This window comes from Lissotriton vulgaris, chromosome 1_2 (assembly GCF_964263255.1).
Source record: "Lissotriton vulgaris chromosome 1_2, aLisVul1.2, whole genome shotgun sequence".
NCBI lineage: Eukaryota > Metazoa > Chordata > Amphibia > Caudata > Salamandridae > Lissotriton > Lissotriton vulgaris.
Window position 1 is genome coordinate 323,836,719 of NC_141686.1, and position 20,194 is coordinate 323,856,912.

The following is a 20,194-nucleotide window of genomic DNA, read 5'->3' on the forward strand; positions in this document are numbered from 1 at the left end:
CTTTAAAAGAGGTTTTATGAGTGTTTTTTTTAAACTTTCGGGGTAAATACCTGTACTAAACATGGCATTACATATGGAGGAAATAATCGGAATAACCACATCCATAACTGGCGTTAGCACTTTGAGCGGGCATGGGTCAAGTACTGAGCCTGATCTAATGGTGGATATTATATCCATGGCCTGTAAATCATAAATTTCTGCAAATTGAGTGAACGTGGGTCCAGTGTGTATTTCGGATAATGTTAGAGGGACTTTTGGCTTTAATGGCAAAGGCGGAGTAAATATCGTTGACTTTGCTGAAGAAGAAGCTAGCCAATGTATCACAGAGAGATTGTGATGGGGGTGGAATCAGATTGGGAGAGTAGCCAGCTAACTGCTTAGCAGTGTCATGCAGGGTTTTATTAGAGTTTTTTGCTGTTTCTATTTTGTGACTGAAGAATAGTTTCTTGGCTTCATCAATCATTAGTTTATATTTGGCTACTGTTTCTTTTATATTTTGCTTTGGCCTCTTCGGCGTAGTCTTTCCGCCAAAGCCTCTCTTTTCGCCTGCACTGTTGTTTCTGTTGTCTTAAGGCAGCTGAATACCAGGGGGCTGAAGGAGTAGATCTATTACGAGATAGTTGTTTGATGGGGACCAGCGAAGATGCTGCCGCATCCACCCAGTCATAAAATTGAGCGGTGGCAATATTAGGGTCTTGTGATGGAGAAGGCATAGAGGTGAGTAAGGACGTTTTGAGGCTGGAGCTGTCTATATCGTTCCATGCCTTAAAAGTTTGATTTGCATTGATGGAACTTAAAGGGGGAGCTAATTGATGAGGGGTTAGTGACGCAGTAATGACATGATGGTCTGACCAAGTAACCGGAAAAATCTGAGTGATATGTAGATCGGAGTTGGAGAAAATGCCATCAAGAGTGTGGCCACCATCATGCGTGGGTGATTTAATCATAAGAGGTAGACCAAAAGTGGTCATATCCCCTAAAAACATAAGTGTCTTTGTCCTCCAATTTATCAAAGTGGAAATTAAAATCCCCGAGGACAGTAAACTGGGACTCCCATGATCAGTGGTTCTGCTCAAACCAGCAACACCCCTGGTGCCAGCCAGGATACGCAAATCCAGCACACTCTGCACCCGCGAGCCCGGCCCGTTTCTGAGTGGATAAAGACCCTGGGGATGTATCCCCAGCGATTGTGACCTGAAATCCTGTGCCCAAGGACCCTCCTCGATGACCTAGACGACGCCTGCAGCCTCACAGCAAGGGGCCCACCCAACCACGACCAGCAGAGGGTAATATTTCCCGATGTCCAGACACCCCTGCACCTGGCTCCCCACGGCCCCCTGTACCTAACTCCAGGGTGCCTACCTTCCCTCCAAGATCTCAACTTACCCCTGCAAGTGTTCGCTCCTGAAGAATCTCCGACCCCGAGCCTGCAGCCTTTTTTCATCTTTCACGTTCTCCATTGAATAACATTGAGCGCCCTATAGCTCAAAAGCACCCTGCACCCAGCCGCCCGAGCTCCCCTGGCAGTGCAACCTTAATCCTCATCTACTTCCCCATTTTCCCTGAGCAAGTGACCAGGAGCCCAGCTCCCACAGCCGCGTGGCCTGCTTGCCAGCAGCCACCAACTGAAGGGCCCCTGCCTCTCATTGGGCCTAATTACCTCTGCACCCGGCTGCCCCTGTGCCCCTGAGGGTGTACCAACTGTACCTATCTGACCTGGGGAGACCCCTGAGTCTATGCCCAGAACCTTAACTCTGCCAGTCGAGTAGTTACCCAAAAGCCGATAGCTCACTTTTCTTCCGTATGGTAACATGGACTGGTTTCACTTGGAAATTCTTCCATGTGAGGAGTTATGAAACTTTAATATATTCATCTAAAATCAGCTGAACAACGAATTCCGATTTACTCACCTGTTATCAGGAGAGAACAGTGCTGCATCTTTTAGCCCCAGCACTGACCCTGCAAAGTAATTTTAACCGTACTTACCAGTAACTTGAATTTCCTTCCCTAGGAATCCATTGTACGGTTCTCACCAGAAAAGTTTCTAAGTGTCGATTTTCAAAAACTTTAAATATTCCTTAAAAATCATCTGTATGACCTAAACTCATACTTTCAACTGTGTACAGCAGATGCACCAGGGCTGGTGATTCTATGTGAAAACCTTTCCAAGTGTCAACTTTTAAAATACAATAATATTCCTTAAAAATCACTGCTGTAACCAAAACGCTCTTACTTAACTGTTTATAGGAGATGTCCCAGGACTGAATCTAGGATCCAGTCCCAGGACTGAATCTAGGATCCAGTCCTGTGGTTAGAAAAGTAATCTATAAAGTAACTAATTGCATTCAACTAGAAATTCCCATTGAGCTCAATGTTGCATTGTGTTGCCTATTGCAACAACTGTAGCTATTTAAATCAAAAAATCTATTGCCTATTTGAAAAGTATTTAACTAAAGTAACTTATTCCGAGAAAGTATATTTTGATACCTTGTTGGTTCTAAAATAAAACTATATATTTTGATACAAAACAATTGGCCTAGAGTTCAGTCCTTGTGTGTGAATTCATTTGCTGAAAGTGTACAACAAATGCTTTACACTGTCCTCTGATACTGCCTTACTGCTCGACCAAGCTACCACTTTAGAGAGTAAGATTATATCTCACTTTAGCCTCTGCCACACCTCTAGGGACTGTGGATTCTGTACACACTGTACCTTACTTTGGTCCAGTATATACAGAGACACTTTCTTACACATGCGAGCCTCCCCCCTCCCCTGAAATGGAGGGCGGTGGGAGCAAACTAGCAAGGGGGACAGCAACTCAAGACGAGAGGTTCAGAGAACATCATACAAAAGAAGGAAAAAAATGAGGATGGTGAAAATGCGCAGGAACTTATAGGGCGCAGTCAGACGCCGTACAAAGGATGGGCCAAATAGTGGTTCACAATGTTCACACAAAAAAGATAAAACATGATTCCGGACCAAGCCTCTAGATGGCAGTATAGATGCATAGTATGTGAATTCAGAAAGCGCTTTAGGCTGCAAAACAACTCTACTGGTAAGTATCCATTCCAGTTTTGGGTTCAGGGCACTGGTGTCTGGTTAGCAGGCCTCGGTGCACTATGAGCCAAAAACAAACCAGCAGCATCAGTCCAAAAACTGAAAAAAAGTGTGTGCGCGCGCAGGCGCACACGAGATGCAGTGGGAGAAAGGAGGGGAGTACACCTAAGAGTCCAGGGCGTTTCCACACAAGAAGTATGTTGGTGGTTTTAAGCACAAAGACATTGAGTTGCGGGGGCCTGTGGTTTGTGGTGACTGGGAGGTGTAAGCGCTCACTGGTGGAGGTTTGGTACTGGGATGCTGGCGTGGGGGCAAGCATGGGGGGTCACGAGGGTTGTACGGTATGATGGAGACCTTCTGTATAGCACTGGAGTGTGCAAGGCATGGACACCTGGCTAAGTGGTAGAATATGAGCACCTTACTTTTTGAAGCAGTCATGTGTCTGCCTAGTTATGACCATGAGTGCGAGCACCTGGAGTTGGGGCCACGCTCTTGCGGTGCAGTAAAGGGCAAGGCTCTTGCGGTGCACAATGAGAGCATGGCTTGTTATGGCACCACGAAAGCGGGGCCCTTCGCAGCACAGATTCAGGACCCTCTGCCTTTTACTCCTGCTGGTCACAGTCCCTCCCCACCATGTGTGCTGTCCTGAAGTAATCTAAGGTGTGAGGTGGGTGGCTGCTACTTTGCTTACTCTTTATCCTACCTTTGTCCTCCTGTGTGTAGTATGGCCGCTGCATCCGCTCAGCTGTGCGCCAGGAGAAGGGCCTGGCCAGCCTCACCGAGCATCTGAAGCATGATAACGAGCGAGTGGTGAAAGCTGTATCCGGTGCTCTGCGCAACCTGGCGGTGGATGCACGGAACAAAGAGCTGATTGGTGAGTAACCCACTCCTGGGTAATAATATCTGAGCTGTGTCCTTAAGGAGGCTTTCTTTATACCATACACTGTCTCATTGAGGTCCATCTTGCAGCAAACTCTTTTTAATGCCCTTTATATGTGCATGGGCACTTTTCAGATACTCTGCATAGGCTGACCCATATCTCTAGGGTTTGCGCTGCTTAAAACTGTCTGAGAGGCTGTTGATTCTGCAGCAAGTTTTTTTAAATTTTTTTTTTTACTAGTTGACATTTTATCCTAGCTTATTCTGTTTTTTTTTTCTTTGCACTCTGGTTGCATGTGTATCAGAACACATGGGAAACACTTTGCATCAGAGAGCCTTTATAGATGTGTATTATTCACATATTTGTGGCATCATCTGTCGGACCCAGAGAGCCTCTGATCAAGAGTAAAATCATTGATACTATATTTATCTTGTGCTACAAACAAGTGAGAACCGAGCGAGAGTACAAGCCTGCAGCACTGCATCCTGTGCTGGACCATGGCTGTTACTGGCTTCAGTGGCAAGGAAGGGGTGCGTGATCGCTTGCTCTAACCGCAGGATCACAGCCTCGTAGAGACTAGCAGGATACCCGCTTTGGGGAGCAGTCACCTGGGAATGTACTGTGTGAATCTTGGATTCTGCGGATCTTACTGTACGTGAATTGAATGGTGCTCAAAGTGATAATAACCTTTTTTTTTTTATTCCTTCATTTTGTTCTCGGGTACAAATCAGAGGTAGTCTTGTGGGTTTAGAGGGGAATATGGTGGGAAGTTATTTAATTGCCTTAAATTGTAAAGCGCTCTGGTATCCTTCGGGATCAAGTTTGCGCTATATAAAACTTTATAAATAAAATATGAGCTGTAGATCTGCTGTAGATCTGCACATTACACTGATCCCTGCAATGATTATGATAAGAATCCAGATCATCCTAATGACCCAGACCTGTATCCATCCAGACCTTCCCCACCTGAACATTGGCTTTACACAACTTATCAACCGGGCTGCCCAATATCACGGGATGGAACTACATACAGACCCTCTAGAAGAGGATTTCCTTGTAGAAACATTCACACACTCAGAGGTCTACTAACACTTTACCCATGTTGAAGGGTGTTAGAAGGTGGTTCTGACACGAGGGGCCACTGGATTTTTCGCTTTTCAAGCACCTAATTGTTGAGCTTTTACTGTGCGAGAGCCTCATAATCTGGGACTCATCCACAGTGAACTCCTAATGAAGGAGACTGCATGGAGATTTTACAGGTGTCCCTCTGGCTTGTCTAGGCTGCTGCGCAGCAGCTGGAGTATGGGTCACCGGGCTGGTTGCATGCAGACACGTGTACATGCTTGTGCACACGGGTAGGGGCTGCGCATGGGAAGATTCCTAGTGTGCGCTGTCCAGGAGCAGCTACAGAGTGAGTGGCGTGGCAGGACTTATGCAGAGTTGGGTGGTGATATGGAATAGGCTTTATACACTGGAAGGAAACATGCCAGGGAAAGTCAGTGTGTTTTACTGTGTTTTTTCACTTCATGATTCCCTTATGGGGAGGTGGGAAAATAAGTATTCTGCAAACTCCAAAGTCATATTTGTACTGCTTTTGGGTCGTCCAGAAATGTCATATTTCTGAGTCCCTGGCTGGGGTCTGGCCCTGACAGGTTAGATTAATGACCTTTCTTCCCAGACCAAGGAGAAAAGATAGGTGGAGCTGCAAGCCAATCCATCATCTGCTGTCGCTGGGTGCCAGGCACCAAGCTGAACCACGGTGAAGGCAGTAAGGGGGAAAGAAGTTTGGTTTCAGAGGCCATGTGGCAAGAGAGACTGGACGCCGCCATTTTGAACAAACCCAGAGGCTGGACAAGGAGGGAGCAGGTGCAGGGAAGTGATGTCGATATTTGATAGGACACACAGACTTCCTGCCAGCCCCCTACTCCACTTTTAAAAAGTACTTGCACAGCAAAAGAAGCTCTCTCTGGGGTGTGGTCTGCTGAGGTGGAAGGTACTGGAGCCTGGCAATGGGCAGTTGGAAGGAGGACATCCCTGACCACTAACAGCACCAGAAGAAGAGCCCAGGACCGGTGCGCAGAAGCAGGGGCCTCTGTGCAGGGAGAAGAGAGGCGCAGGGAGCCCGTGAAGATCGCTCCCTGCAGAATGCATCCTCTTGGAGACCCGGAGGGCGAAGGAGAGTGTTCCCAGTGGCTGAGGGACGCCACCAGGAGCGGGAAGACACAAAAATGGGGCAGATCGGACCCCCAGGGGGCTGAGATGTAGCCCCCGGAAGGTAGGCGACCTTTGACCCCTAAGAAGACTGAAGTGAGTGGGGCTCCGCTGCCGTTCTCAGAGATGCCCCCGGGGTAGGTCAGGTCCCGGGGGCTGCCCCCAAGGAGAAGGAAAGCCGGGGTGCGCCATCACGTTCCCCGTGAAGGTGCCCTGCAGGGGGACCAGGAGCCCACCCTGACCCCCACCGAAGATGGAGGCGGGGGAGCGCCGTCGCTCCCCACCCCACCCCACCCCCTCCCCGAGGGGGATGGCGGTGAGCGCGGTCGCGCTCCCTGTGACAATACCCCACGGAGTGCCAGGAGCCCACCCTGGCCCCCGACGAAAATGGCGATGGGGTGCGCCATCGCGTAACCCCTTGCAGAGGAGGAGGGGCCCGGGACCCCATCTCCGTCCCGGGCCCCCGAAGATGTTCGGGGGGCCCGGGACCCCATCCCCGGGCCCAGAGTGTTGAGGAGGCCGGGGGAGTGCCATTGCACTCCCCAGAAGACCCGGGGACGCAGACTAGCATCTACCCGCCGGAGCGGGCAGACCAGAATAGGACTGCCGGCTCCCGCTGCAGCACAGAAGAGTGCTTGCTGCGCAGGGAGCCGGCGGTCCCCGGACTGCCCTCCAACGAATAAGGCATGTGGGGGTCCCTGGTGGCACCGGCTCCCTGAACCTGAACAGGAGGAGCTACACACGGGGCCCGGGTGTGACCGGGCCCCAGAAAACCAGAGCGGCCGGGGGTTGGCTCCCCGAGCCGCATCACATTACCTGGGAGTCCGGGTGGGACCGGGCCTCCCACCGATGCCCCAGAAAGTGGTGAAGCGCCAGCCCGGCTCTGCCAGCACAGCGGGAGAGCCGCTAATCTATGCGCCCCATCATGCCTTGCCAGGCATGGGGAATGGATTTTTTTTGGCGTTTTGGTGGCCCCAGAGGAGAGGGGTCACCCTTGAGTGTGAAAAGGTGCTGGGGGAAGCTGCTGGAGAAGCGTAGTCTCGCCCCCAGCTGAAAGCTAAGTCCCAACCTAAGTTTCTTGAGGATTTAAAAAGAATACCCCCTCAACGCTCGGCGAATATTGCATCACCTCCTAGGCTGGAACTTTGGTTCTACAGCTGGGGGTTCGTGCATCAAAGATTGAAGGGCTGAGTGAGAGATGTCTCGAAGGGCATCCCCTGGAGGTGAAATGGTGTAATGACATTGAAATGCATTTACTAATGGTTTTCATTTGGAGGGTCTGAATTTCACAGTTTGTAAGGTGATGTCATAAGCAAAGTGGATTTAAGTGGCTAGACACTCCTGCTGGGGTGTCTGACTGTATTTACTTAATCATGTGAACATCTGTGATGCCTTTAGGGGCTGTAATTGCAATGCATTTCGTAATGCTATCCAACTGTTATGAGTACTGTCATTCTAAAATGTGCGTAAACATGTATTCTTGCTGCTGCACTTAGGTGAAGACCCCGGACTGTTAGCCCTTAAGATGAAGAGGTGCATACTGTATGGTCAGTAGGAGATGCTCAGTCAGGGTCATGTGTCACAATGGCAGGTGTAGCCTGTTTAATGCTTGAGGTAATGGGGGAGGGGGACGCCACTGGGATGGTGCCAGTGCGCAGGGCCCTCGCTCCAGGTTATGTTAAACTAATTGCATTGGGGGCAAGATGATGTGCATACATGGGAGTGGTGGTACTAGACCCCACCCCTCTGCGGGAGGGATGGAGATGTTATGCAATGTCCCTAAGTAATTCCAACAGCTTATGTATATTTGTAACTTGGTGCATAGTATTGAGTAGTGTGTGTTTATTAAATGTACTCTTACTTTTATAAAGCAAAGTACAGACTGGACAATTATTGAGTTATTTTTGCGCACCTGCAAATGGCGATTACTAGCCCACACCACCTCCCTTGAGTAAGCCTCCGACTGCTCTGCAACGCTACCCTCAGAGTCAGGTGCTACAATTGGGTGTTTGGTTCCCAGTGAAGGACAAATGTGTCATGTTGTTCGTGCAGGCCTCACAGATGCTGCCTCGCTTTCCAACAAAGGGCATGTTAAACCATACCGACGAGGTTTGCAAAGACCCAGTTAGAGCAGGATACTGACATCTAGAGTGGATAACCAATACAAGCCCTCGCCTACAGACCCTGTATACATAAACGGTCTGTTACCGTTGGACTCTTGTTGTATCGGATGCCCCCAAGAAAGCTAACTCTCAATCTACAGGCAACGCCCCCCTCCTGATCAGGAGTCTAAACTTATTCATGCCCCTGGCAGCCCGCTAATTATTAACTGGTTTCTTTTGCAGCATAAATCCAGAAAAGATTAACGTGCTGTGTACATATTGCAGTGCAGCGTTTCACCCCTACTGTCCCAAAGACCGGGGCAGCATACTGCATACGACATCCTTACTGCGGTTTGTCTGCCACAGCGCTGAGTGTATGAGAATATGGAAGTAGGCATCCTTTGAATCTAGAGTGGAAACAAAGTCTCCTTGCTGAAGCAATGGGAGCACGTGTTGAAGGGTGAACATGTGGGAGTGGTCCGATTGAATGTAGAGGTTTAGTTGTCTGAAGTCCAGTATGGGCCTCAGGGAGCAGTCTTTTATTGGAATTATTATTATTATTATGTTTCTTATATAGTGCCAGAATCGACCCCCGAAGGGGTATCTCCGCGCTTGCCTTGGGAACCCGTCCTGGCTTTTCCCTGTGAGATAGCCCCTACAGGGCATCCCCAAGGTGAAAGCCAGGCATCCCGCCGCTGGGGGGGGACGTTGTGGAGATTAAGCAAGCTTAATGCCCAGAGTTGCAGAGTGTGAACCCATGATTAGGTCAGGCACCGAAGCGAGAATTATCGAGTCCATGGAAATTTGAGCTCAAGACCCTGCCGCGTCAGGAATTGAACCCTGGTCCCGGGTCTGACCTCTGCTTCAGGGTCTGCCTGCTCTAACCAGTGAGCCACACTTCTCCACAATCAAAGTATAGGGAGTACACTCCGTCCCTGGATAACGTAATGGGATTGCATGCTTGTCTAACAGAGAGAGGACCTCTTGTTTTAAGAGGGTGAGATGTTCTGGTGACATTGCACGCTCTCAGAAGGATTGTTGGTGGAGTGCTGGTAAGTTCCAGGCAATATCTATTTTGGATAATTTCTTACCCACTTGTCTGAGGTGATTAAATGCCAGACCGGTAGAAACTGAGAGACGTCCCCTGACAGGAGTGGAATGATCGGGCGGTAGTGGAGGGAAGTCCCTGTTTATTGACAGGGGAAGTGCGTGTTGTGTTACCTTTGCCTCTTCCCTTGTTAATATTTCCTCTGTAACCTCCTCAAATACCCCCAGGAGGAGTTAGATTAGTTGTTCCCTTTGTAAGAGGAGGAAGGATTTTCTGACGACACTGTTTTTGAGCCACCCCTGTAAAAGGAGCGACAAACGGAACCCCTGCTAGAAGGTAATTGTAGGGCTCCCATGGATTTTGCAGTTTAGGTGTCTTTCTTCAATTTTTCTAATGAAGTATCTACTTTTGGCCCAAAAAGATGCTCTTCTTCAAAGGGCTGATTAAGTATGGAGGATTGTATCTCCTGCTTGAGTCCAGAGATTCGAAGCCAAGCGTGTCTCTGCAACTGTAGGCTAGTGCCGATAGCACGAGAAGCTGTTCTGCCGCATCCAGTTCATTTTTTATGGAAGTGTTTGTGATGAGTTTCCGTTCCTGAATGATGTCGTTGGCTTTATACTCCTCCTGCAAATGCTGTATGAGTTTATCCAACTCATCATAGTGAGTCCTATTGTAGCGTGCTAAGAGCCTGAGCATTGGCAATACACCATTCACTATGACTAGATTAAGAGTTTGGTATTGCTGGACTCATAAGAACAGAATACAGTGTTCTACCATAACTTATTCCTACACAGGCAGGACAAGCGGATATTGATCTGAAATTAACTTTTTGTTAACGATGAGTCTGTTTAAAAAAAAAAAAAAAAAATGTAGTAATCTAGCCAGTCAGTAGGAAGTGGTCTGTGTTTGGCGGCACCAATGGAAGCTTGTACGTTGAACTGAGTTGGACAACTGGTCAGACCGGAGCTGGCGGACTTGCAGTCATGCATTACAACGGGCAGGGGTGTATGTAAGGCAAGCATGTCATTTGAATCCTTTTTTCAGATCGGATTATTGATGATTTACAGCCCCCATGTTGATATCAGTCATTAAGTTGTACATTTACGACTGCATTTCATTGTTCTTCTGCAAAGCTTTTTTTTAGCACTGTTCGTAGGTCCCCAACAGACGGCACCCATTAATGGCTGAAACTGTCACACTGTCCATTAGGGAGAAGGTCACTCTGAGACCACATCAACTCCTGTCGGTACTTGGTTCTGATTTTCAGGTCACTTACAACACTGCTTTACAGGTCTTCTTTTCAAGTTTGGTTATGAGCAGAACATTATGTTCGAGGCATGTGGGCTGCTGAATTCATATCTGTGCATAGATCGCCGCCTAGTGTTGGGTCCGGATGATTTCACATTGTTGTCCTGGAAGAGTCTTCGAAGTATCACAAGATAGGTGGCTCTTCCTTGGAATACAGTGCGCATGGGCATCCTCTCCATCCTCAGATTGTTTTTTTCTGCCATTGGGTTCGGATGCACTTTTAAGCACTCCCAAGTTCAGAAAAATTTTCAAAAGGCCTTCGGTTTCGTCGGTATTGTTTGCGATCTGTACCGATAACATTCTTTAACATTACTTTGCACTCCGGTCGTCGAATCGGGCCTTTGGGCCTTCTCGACGCCATGTGGACGACGGTCCATTCAAGTACTGCCCGCAGTGCAACTCTAAGTTCCCGCACACAGATAAACATCCAGTGTGCAACAAATGCTTGTCTCCAGATCACAATGAAGACAGTGGCCTAGCTTGTGCCCAGTTCCGATCCAAATAGACTGTCCGGAATCGACGGGCGCAAAGGCAAGAAATGCAGAGGTCGGCACCAGAGCCCGATAATATCTTCGAAGAAGAACTGCTTGACCCCGAAGACTCTGAACAAGAGAAAGATCAACTCTCCGAGCACGACTCTGACTACTACATCGACGATGAAGAAATAGTCTGTCGAAGAATACGACCAAGATATCGTAGCTGTCGAAGACTAGTCCGATGGCGACGAGGGGCGAACCGTGAGTACACCGCCCCATATAGACACTACACCAATATCAGAGACTCAGGTCGAGGCATCGCCAACAGGCCTTAGCCAAGACCAATACAGCCCCGCCATACCGCCCGGCTAAGAACATACAGCCGTCTGAGACGTTTTCCAAAGCCAAACCCATCGAAACCGAAACTCATCGACACGACAGTCTTTGGACCGAACGTCGTCGAACCAAAGGTGAAAAAGCCGAAGGGCGTCGACCCAAAGGCTACCGTTCCATCAACACCTTCGAAGCCAAAGGCCGTCGAATCGACCTTCGAAGCCAAAGGCCGTCGAATCGACCTTCGAAGCCAAAGGCCGTCGAATCGACCTTCGAAGCCAAAGGCCGTCGAATCGACCTTCGAAGCCAAAGGCCGCCGAATCGACCTTCGAAGCCAAAGGCCGTCGAATCGACCTTCAAAACCACGGTCCGTCGAATCGACCTTCGAAGCCACGGTCCGTCGAATCGACCTTCGAAGCCAAAGGCCGTCGAATCGACCTTCGAAGCCAAAGGCCGTCGAATCGACCTTCGAAGCCAAAGGCCGTCGAATCGACCTTCGAAGCCAAAGGCCGTCGAATCGACCTTCGAAGCCAAAGGCCGTCGAATCGACCTTCGAAGCCAAAGGCCGTCTAATCGAGCAAATCTCGTTCAACGGTCAAAAGGAAAAAAGGGTGTTGACGAACTAAAAAAGCCTACGCCCAAGGCTGTCATCTAACCGAAACAGAAACCAAAGGTAGACCACACCAGATCGGTCGAGCCAAAGCCCATCGATCAGAAAAGGGGCGTCGAGCCAAAACGGCCAACTCCAGACGCAACTCTAAAACCTAAACAGGTTACCGAACCGACGAAACCGTTCAGTCCAAAAACCGTGGTGAAGCCAGTAAAAGACGTCGGACCGACAAAACCTGTCGGAAAACCTCAAAAACCAATCCAGGCACCAAAAGCGGTCGAACCCAGTAAAGGGATCGAACCGAAAAAAGACAGACCAAAAACTACGGCACCGAAGCAAAAAAACTGTGGAAGAGGAAATCATCCATCCAGACCCATCCACAGAAGATCAGTCAAAACTATATATTGACCCAAATACTGGCAATGTGTTTATACAAGGAAAAACAGGCCAGTGCCAAGTGAAGGATCTTCAAAAATTCCCCTCAAAAAGAAAAGAGACTGTGCTACCTCTCCTATTCTTTTCCAACCTATCTCTCCAGCTATACCTGCTACTCCATACATGCCACACTCACCTGCACGCTCTGACTACAACCTAGATGAAGATCAGGATGCAGAGGGGGGTTTTGGAGATATACAAAACCCATATGTAGACCACAATACACACCCATGGGGGGATGGGGGTGAGCCAGACAATGAGGGGGCTCTACCCATTACAGACCCTACTGTATACCCAGCTAAGCCATCACCCACTGAAGACAGTGGCTTTTAACTCATTAATAGACAGAGCTGCAACCTACCATAATGTAGACCTGCATTCTGATGCTATAGAAGAGGACTTTCTATTTGACACACTGGCAACATCAGAAAGGAGTGTCCTAGGCACGCAAATGACATTTTCAAAGACACTGCTAGGGCACGTGTCATCAACCCTAGAATAGAGAAAGTATAGGGCTGCACCAGTAGACCCTACATACATCAGGGGACAACTGCCTTTAGACTCATTGGTAGTATCCAACGCACGAAAACGTGCAAATTCACAAACAACTGGTGAGGCTCCTCCTCCTGACAAGGAGTCTAAGATTTTAGAAGCATCGGGAAAAAGAGTAGCGGCTCAAGCAGCAAACTCATGGAGAATCGCCAATACACAGGCCTTGCTGGCCAGATATGACAGGGCGCACTATGATACTTTAGAAGGACTTCTTCAATATTTACCCAAGCCTTACAAAGAGCAGGCAGATGAACAGGAGGGAAAGCTCATCACCAATGCCTCCATTAAGTATGCTCTAGACGCCACAGATACAGCTGCCAGATCTATTAACACAAGCGTGCTGCTTAGAAGGCACGCATGGCTTCGCATATCTGGATTCAAAAACGAAGTACAGGCCACAATTCTTAACCAGCCTATAAATCCAGATTTCTTGTTTGGTCCAGCAGTTGACTCAATTCTGGACAAAATGAAAAAGGACACCGAAACGGCAAAGTCCATGGGAGCCCTTCAGTCCCAACAACACAGAGGCTCCTTTCATCGCTCAAGTTATAGAGGAGGAGTGCAAGGTAACACATCGCAGCAATCCTCCACTTACAAAACTAATCCGCAATCCACATACAGTAAAAACACAAACCGGGGTGGATACAGAGGGAATAACACAAAGGGCAGGGGTCGTGGAGGCAACGCCAATAGATCCGCCACTAACACCAAACAGTGACTTCTTGGCACTACCCCCCAGACCATATAACACCGGTCGGGGGAAGACTACAACAATTCCTGCCAGTCTGGTTAAACATCACTACAGACAGGTGGGTTAGGCTAATTATCCAACATGGCTATTGCCTAGAACTCACGTCAACACCACCCAACATACCACCTGTGCACCGTCCAATGTTGCAGGAACATATAACATTACAGCAGCAAGAGGTCATCAGTATGCTACAAAAGGGGGCCATAGAACCAGTCCCACTACAACATCAAGGAACGGGAGTATACTCCCTATACTTCCTCATTCCGAAAAAGGACGGTTCGCTCAGGCCCCTCAACATGTACATTTTGTCAGAGCATTTTCATATGCTCACTCCAACAAGTCTTACCGCTTCTTCAACAGGGAGACTTCCTAGCAACTCTAGACCTCAAGGACGCATACTTTCATATACCAATACACCCTGCTCACAAAGTATCTACGGTTTACAATTCAAGGGCAACACTACCAGTTCAAAGTCCTACCATTCGGTGTAACAGCTCTACGGGTGTTCACCAAATGCCTGGCAACAGTGGCGGCTCATCTCACGAGACAACACATTCATGTCTACCCATATCTGGACGATTGGCTAATACACGCGCCATCAGCCCAGCAATGTGCCAGCCACATTTCAAAGACCATTCACCTCATGCACAGCCTGGGCTTTTCGCTAAACTACCCAAAATCCCACCTGCAACCCTCCCACGTACAACAGTACCTGGCAGCAACAATAAATTCACTAGCAGCAAAGGCATATCCCAACGCAGCACCAATCAACGGAATGCAAACCTTAATCCAAAGGTTCAGACCCCAACACTCATTGCCAGCTAGAGTGTTTATGCAACTCATAGGCATGATGGCCTCGTGCATATTCATAGTCCCTCATGCCAGGTTACACATGCGTCCGCTTCAAGAGTGCCTAGCAAGGCAGTGGAACCAGGCTCAAGGGCAAATAAAAGACCTAGTGTTGGTGACCAGTCAAGCATACAACTCTCTGCATTGGTGGAATCCACAAAACCTTTGCAAAGGACGACTGTTCCAAGAGCCTGTCCCACAAATCGTGATGACAGCGGACGCATCCCTGCAAGGCTGGGGAGCTCATGTCCTGCATTACACAGTTCAGGGACTATGGACTATGCAACAGAAAAAAATGCACATCAACCTTCTGGAGTTGATGGCAATCTTCCTATCACTAAAAGCATTCAAAAAACACTTCTGCAACAAGACTGATGATCCGGACGGACAACATGACAGCGATGTATTCTATCCAGAAACAAGGAGGGACACACTCCCCACAGCATTCGCATCTGGCTCAAAGCATGTGGAAATGGGCCATTCAAAGGAACATGTTTCTCATGGCAGAACACCTCCCAGGCAAAGAATCAGATGGCCGACCTGCTCAGCAGGCACAGTCAACAGATGCACGAATGGGAGATTCACCCCAATGTGCTCCAACCATTCTTCCGGAAATGGGGACAACCGGAGATAGATCTGTTTGCCACAAGTGAAAACACAAAATGCCAATACTTTGCCGCCAGGTTCCCACATCCGCAGTCGCAGGGCAATGCGATATGGATGAACTGGTCAGGCAAATTTGCGTACGCTTTTCCCCCAGCTCCACTAATACCGCTAGTGGCACGCAAAATACGCCAACATTCACTAACTCTTATCCTAGTTGCTCCCACATGGGCGAGGCAACCATAGTACACGGCGTTCCTGGAACTGTCACTGGTGCCTCATCAAAGACTGCGACTAACACCCAGTCTTCTAACTCAGAACCGTGGCGAAATCCAACACCCAGATCCACAACAACTGAACCTAGCGATCTGGCTCCTGAGATCCTAGAGCTTGGATACCTGAACTTGCCTCCAGACTGCATGAATATTATCAAAGAGGCTAGAAGACCCACTACCAGGGCATGTTATGCGGCAAAGTGGAAACGATTCATCATTTACAGCAGAAACAACGACATAAACCCATTAGACGCTTCCACACAAAACCTCATTTGCTATCTCTTGCACCTACAACGTTGCAACTTAGCCTACTCCTCCATCAGGATACATCTAGCTGCGTTGGCAGCATATCTCCAAAACAGGCAACACCTCTCACTATTTAAAGTGCCAGCAATTAAATCATTCATGTAGGGACTTAAACAAGTAATTCCCCCAAGGCACCCACCTTCACCAGTCTGGAATTTGAACGTAGTTTTAACCAGACTTATGGGACCACCTTTTGAACCACTACACTCGTGCAAACTACAATTTCTTACTTGGAAAGTGGCTTCACTTAGAGTTAGTGAGCTGCAAGCCCTAACTATTCAGGATCCATTCATTCAAGTACATGCAAATAGAGTAGTTCTCAGAACCAACCCAAAATTCATGCCAAAAGTGGTATCCCAGTTCCATATAAATCAAACAATAGACCTGCCGGTGTTCTTTCAAAACCCACAGACGGTTGCAGAAAGGGCCTTGCATACTCTAGACGTCAAAAGAGCTCTACTATATTACATAGATAGAACTAAAGCATTTCGAAAAACAAAACAGTTGTTTGTTGCTTTCTCCCCACAACACAAAGGCAACCCCATTTCTAAATCGGGGATAGCCAGATGGATCGTTAAATGCATTCAGATATGTTACTTAAAGGCAATAAGCTCCTTAACAGTTCCCCCTAGGGCGCATTCTACACGCAAACTAGGGGCATCCATGGCTTTTCTGGGAAACATTCCTTTACACAAAATTTGTAGAGCAGCCACATGGACAACCATACATACATTTACCAAACACTACTGTGTAGATGTACATTCCAAACCGCAAGCTGCTGTAGGACAGGCTGTTCTCAAAACACTCTTTCAGACTGCTGCAGCTGGCACAGGCAGCCAACGCTAGGGGAGATACTGCTATACATTCTATGCACAGATATGAATTCAGCAGCCCACATCCCTCGAAGGAATATGCTACTTACCAGTATGCATCTGTTCTTGGCATGTAGGGCTGCTGACATTCATATCGCCAACCCGCCTCCCAGGTGCCGGTCGCAGCTGTAGCATTCACTCTTTGGATGGACATCCCTTACTGTACAACACCCCACCTCTGCCACAATGGCGGAAAACAATCTGAGGATGGAGAGGATGCCCATGCGCACTGTAGTCCAAGGGAGGAGCCACCTATCTCGTGATACTTACACTCTTCCAGGACAACAATGTGCAATCATCCGGACCCAACACTAGGCGGCGATCTACGCACAGATGTGAATGTCAGCAGCCCTACATGCCAAGAACAGATGCATACTGGTAAGTAGCAAACTTCTTCCCCTTCTTTCGTGGAAGCAGTTAAGGTGTTTTGAGTCAGAAGTTCAAATACTCAAATGATGGTTCTTTATCGACGCAGCGGAAATTGCCTGACAGCAGCTAATCCGAATGACCCTGCATATGGTCCTTTTCAATTATTCGAAAGGGTGGCCCGCCAGAATGCTGAAAGAATCGCAGTCTGTATGGCCACTCTTACATCCAATCAGAAAAGGCTGGTGTGTTATTGACCATATTGTTGGCTGAAGTAGCCAGTCAGAATTGCTTAGGACCGCCTGCACTTACCTCGCATGCCTGTATGAGGTTTGGAGTACGCTACTTCTTTGGCCTGCCTGCAGAACGCGCTTTGTTAACCGCAGACTGTTATTAGTGAACATTTTCCTAAACAAATAAATGGGGTTTGAATCATTTTTCTAAATCTTTCAACAAAACTGGAATCCCATGGTCCATGGCAAATTTTGTGAACTTTAAGCTTTTGTGGCGAACGGTCTCGCACCGGGAGCCGAATGTGTGTTTGTTTGCACTTCCTTCCCCTGGATCAGTTTGTCAATTTTGGTCTCTATCTTGCTGTCTAATCTGTGCATCCCTCAATTCCTGTGCTCCTCTCTTAGGAAAATATGCCATTCCCAACCTGGTGATGAACCTTCCAGGGGGGCAGCAGACACCAGCCCGAAACCTGTCAGAAGATACTGTGGTTTCCATCCTCAACACCATCAACGAGGTCATCTTAAACAATCTCGAGGCAGCAAAGAAGATGCGTGAGACGCAAGGAATTGAGAAAATTGTGCTGATCAACAAGTCTGGGTGAGTGGTTCCTTTTGAAATGTTTCCTAGTTGGTGTTTTTGGGTTGTTGTATTAAAATAGACTAATCTGAATCAGTTAGTTTTTTGATCTGCTCTGTCTCCATATATCCTTTTGTGCTGACCTTGCTTACCATGGTTTCCCCGTCTCATCTCGTGCTCACTCTACCTTTGACCCTAGTTGAGGTTTCTCTGTTTCATTTCTCTTTTGCCACCAGAAACCGCTCTGAGAGGGAGGTCCGGGCAGCAGGCCTTGTGCTTCAGACTGTGTGGGGTTACAAGGACTTGAGGAAACCACTGGAGAAGGAGGGCTGGAAGAAGACGGATTTTCAGGTACGGTCACCTAGATTGTCTGCAATGGTAACCCCATCGTCTTCAGAGCTAGCTCCTTGTACATCCCTATGAAGGTTGGGGTTTATTGGGTCTGTGAGCTGAACATCAAAAAATGCCACCCACCTTCTTGGAGAAGGTCCTTTTCCAAACAAGGAAAGGTTGATCCCCTTGGTGTCTTAGTGTGCTTGTGATGTCAGCCACTCACAGGCAGTTAGGTCCCACTGTTAGAACCGCATGTTAATGAGTCCATGATTCTCCTCTAACCTCAGGAAACCATGGCGGATGGGCGGGTGGGTCTTTTTTCTTTAAACAAAAAGGCATATTTAAGTTTTCTCTGGGAACGTGTAGCCTTAAAAAAACAAAGGGTCTCAGGTGAATAATAACATGTCTATCTTTTGAAGTAGCTGTGTTGTATCCATGTTGAAGGAGGCTCCAGAGTAGATTAACATTGACAATTTTTTTTATGCTGCATTTACTGTTTGGCTGTAGGTAAATCTCGCCAACGGCCCTCGCAACCAGGGTGGCACTAGCTATGACGACAGCACGTTGCCACTCATCGACAAGAACCAGAAGGCTGGTGAGTGTTTTTGTGACCTTCCTGTTTCTGGTCTGGGATTCTTTCTTGCCGCTCAGCTTAGTTCTTCTCTCCTCCCTCATGGGTATATGTTGGAGCTGTAAGGATTCGATGTGAAAGTGTTTACTCCGTAATGCCCCTTCTGAGAATGTGTAGTGGCCGCTCTAGTTTGGAAAGAGTCTGCCGAGTGCACTGAGAGACTGTTGCCTCAAAGAGGCAGTGGGGTGGATTGAGACAAGTTAGTCCATAGAGCTGTGGGCTTGTTCTGAAGGAGCTGTGTGCTTGGTTTGAATTGTTAAAGCAACCGCCCAGGCCAGTTTAAACTTGCCCTCTAAGCTGAACCACCTTATCTTGAATACTCAAACTCGCCACTTCTGGAAAAACTGCATTCCCTTCCTGATTTTTTTTTTTTTTTAACAATCTGTGGTAGAAGACTTGAAGCAAAGTATTTGTTTTCAGTTTTATATAGTGCAAACTAGACCCGTAGATATCGGGTATCACTGTGGAAGATGCAGGTTGTTTTTAGAAGCTGGAATCTTTGGAACATGTGATATGTGGCGTTGCAAATGTCTATCAAAAGATGAGCAATTTTTTACTTCCAGATTTGTTATTAAGGAATTCAATATTGTTTCTTCGCAATGAAAATGTTTGAATACCAGTGGTTTTGTAATGTTTATTAACCCCTTCCATGCTCATGACGAGCTCAGCTCGTCATGAGGCACAGTTGAGCTGTGCTGATGACGAGCTGAGCTCGTCATGAAAGCAGCAGAATAATAATTTCCAGCACAGGGGAAAAATAACCACAGCAGCGATGTGGTTAAAGCTGCTTCAGTAAACCTGATCCCTTTCTCTGTAACTGCTTGTAGTAATGCAGAATGATAACATATCAGAGGGTCGGTTCAGAATGGGCAGCATGTTTTATTTAAACTCATAAGCAGTTGAGTTTTTCTACTGCTTTCTTGGTTTGATGCAGTTCTCCTGGAGACTGTGTTGGACTTGTGGTTGTTGATCCATGGAGCAGTGTGCTTGGTGTGAGGTTGCTCCATGGAGCAGTGTGCTTGGCGTGAGCTTGCTCCATGGAGCAGTGTGTTTGGCGTGACGTTGCTGCTCCCTGGAGCAGTGTGCTTGGCGTGACGTTGCTGCTCCCTGGAGCAGTGTGCTTGGCGTGACGTTGCTGCTCCCTGGAGCAGTGTGCTTGGGTTGAAGGTGTTGCTCCATGGTGCTGTGTGCTTGGGTTGAAGGTGTTGCTCCATGGTGCTTGGGTTGTGTGGTTGTTACTCTTAAAGCTGTGTGCTTGGGTTGAAGGTGTTGCTCCATGGTGCTGTGTGCTTGGGTTGAAGTTGCTGCTCCACAGAGAAGTAAGCTTGTTTTGAAGTGGCCACAAAGGACCAGATTCCTCATGTGAGGCTTTGGCTCCAGTTATCA

General features: G+C 48.0%; 1 protein-coding gene across 12 annotated transcripts in view; it reads left to right on the plus strand.

Annotated features, from left to right (window-relative positions):
• Positions 1 to 20,194, plus strand: part of CTNND1 (catenin delta 1) — a 246,753-nt gene that overhangs the window by 215,997 nt on the left and 10,562 nt on the right. For all 12 annotated transcript variants that reach the window (XM_086953393.1, XM_086953387.1, XM_086953394.1 and 9 more), the window contains 4 exons: positions 3,781 to 3,931; positions 17,673 to 17,865; positions 18,081 to 18,195; positions 18,685 to 18,772. In XM_086953393.1, the coding sequence (XP_086809519.1) occupies positions 3,781 to 3,931; positions 17,673 to 17,865; positions 18,081 to 18,195; positions 18,685 to 18,772 (547 nt within the window). The remainder of the gene's footprint in view (positions 1 to 3,780; positions 3,932 to 17,672; positions 17,866 to 18,080; positions 18,196 to 18,684; positions 18,773 to 20,194) is intronic.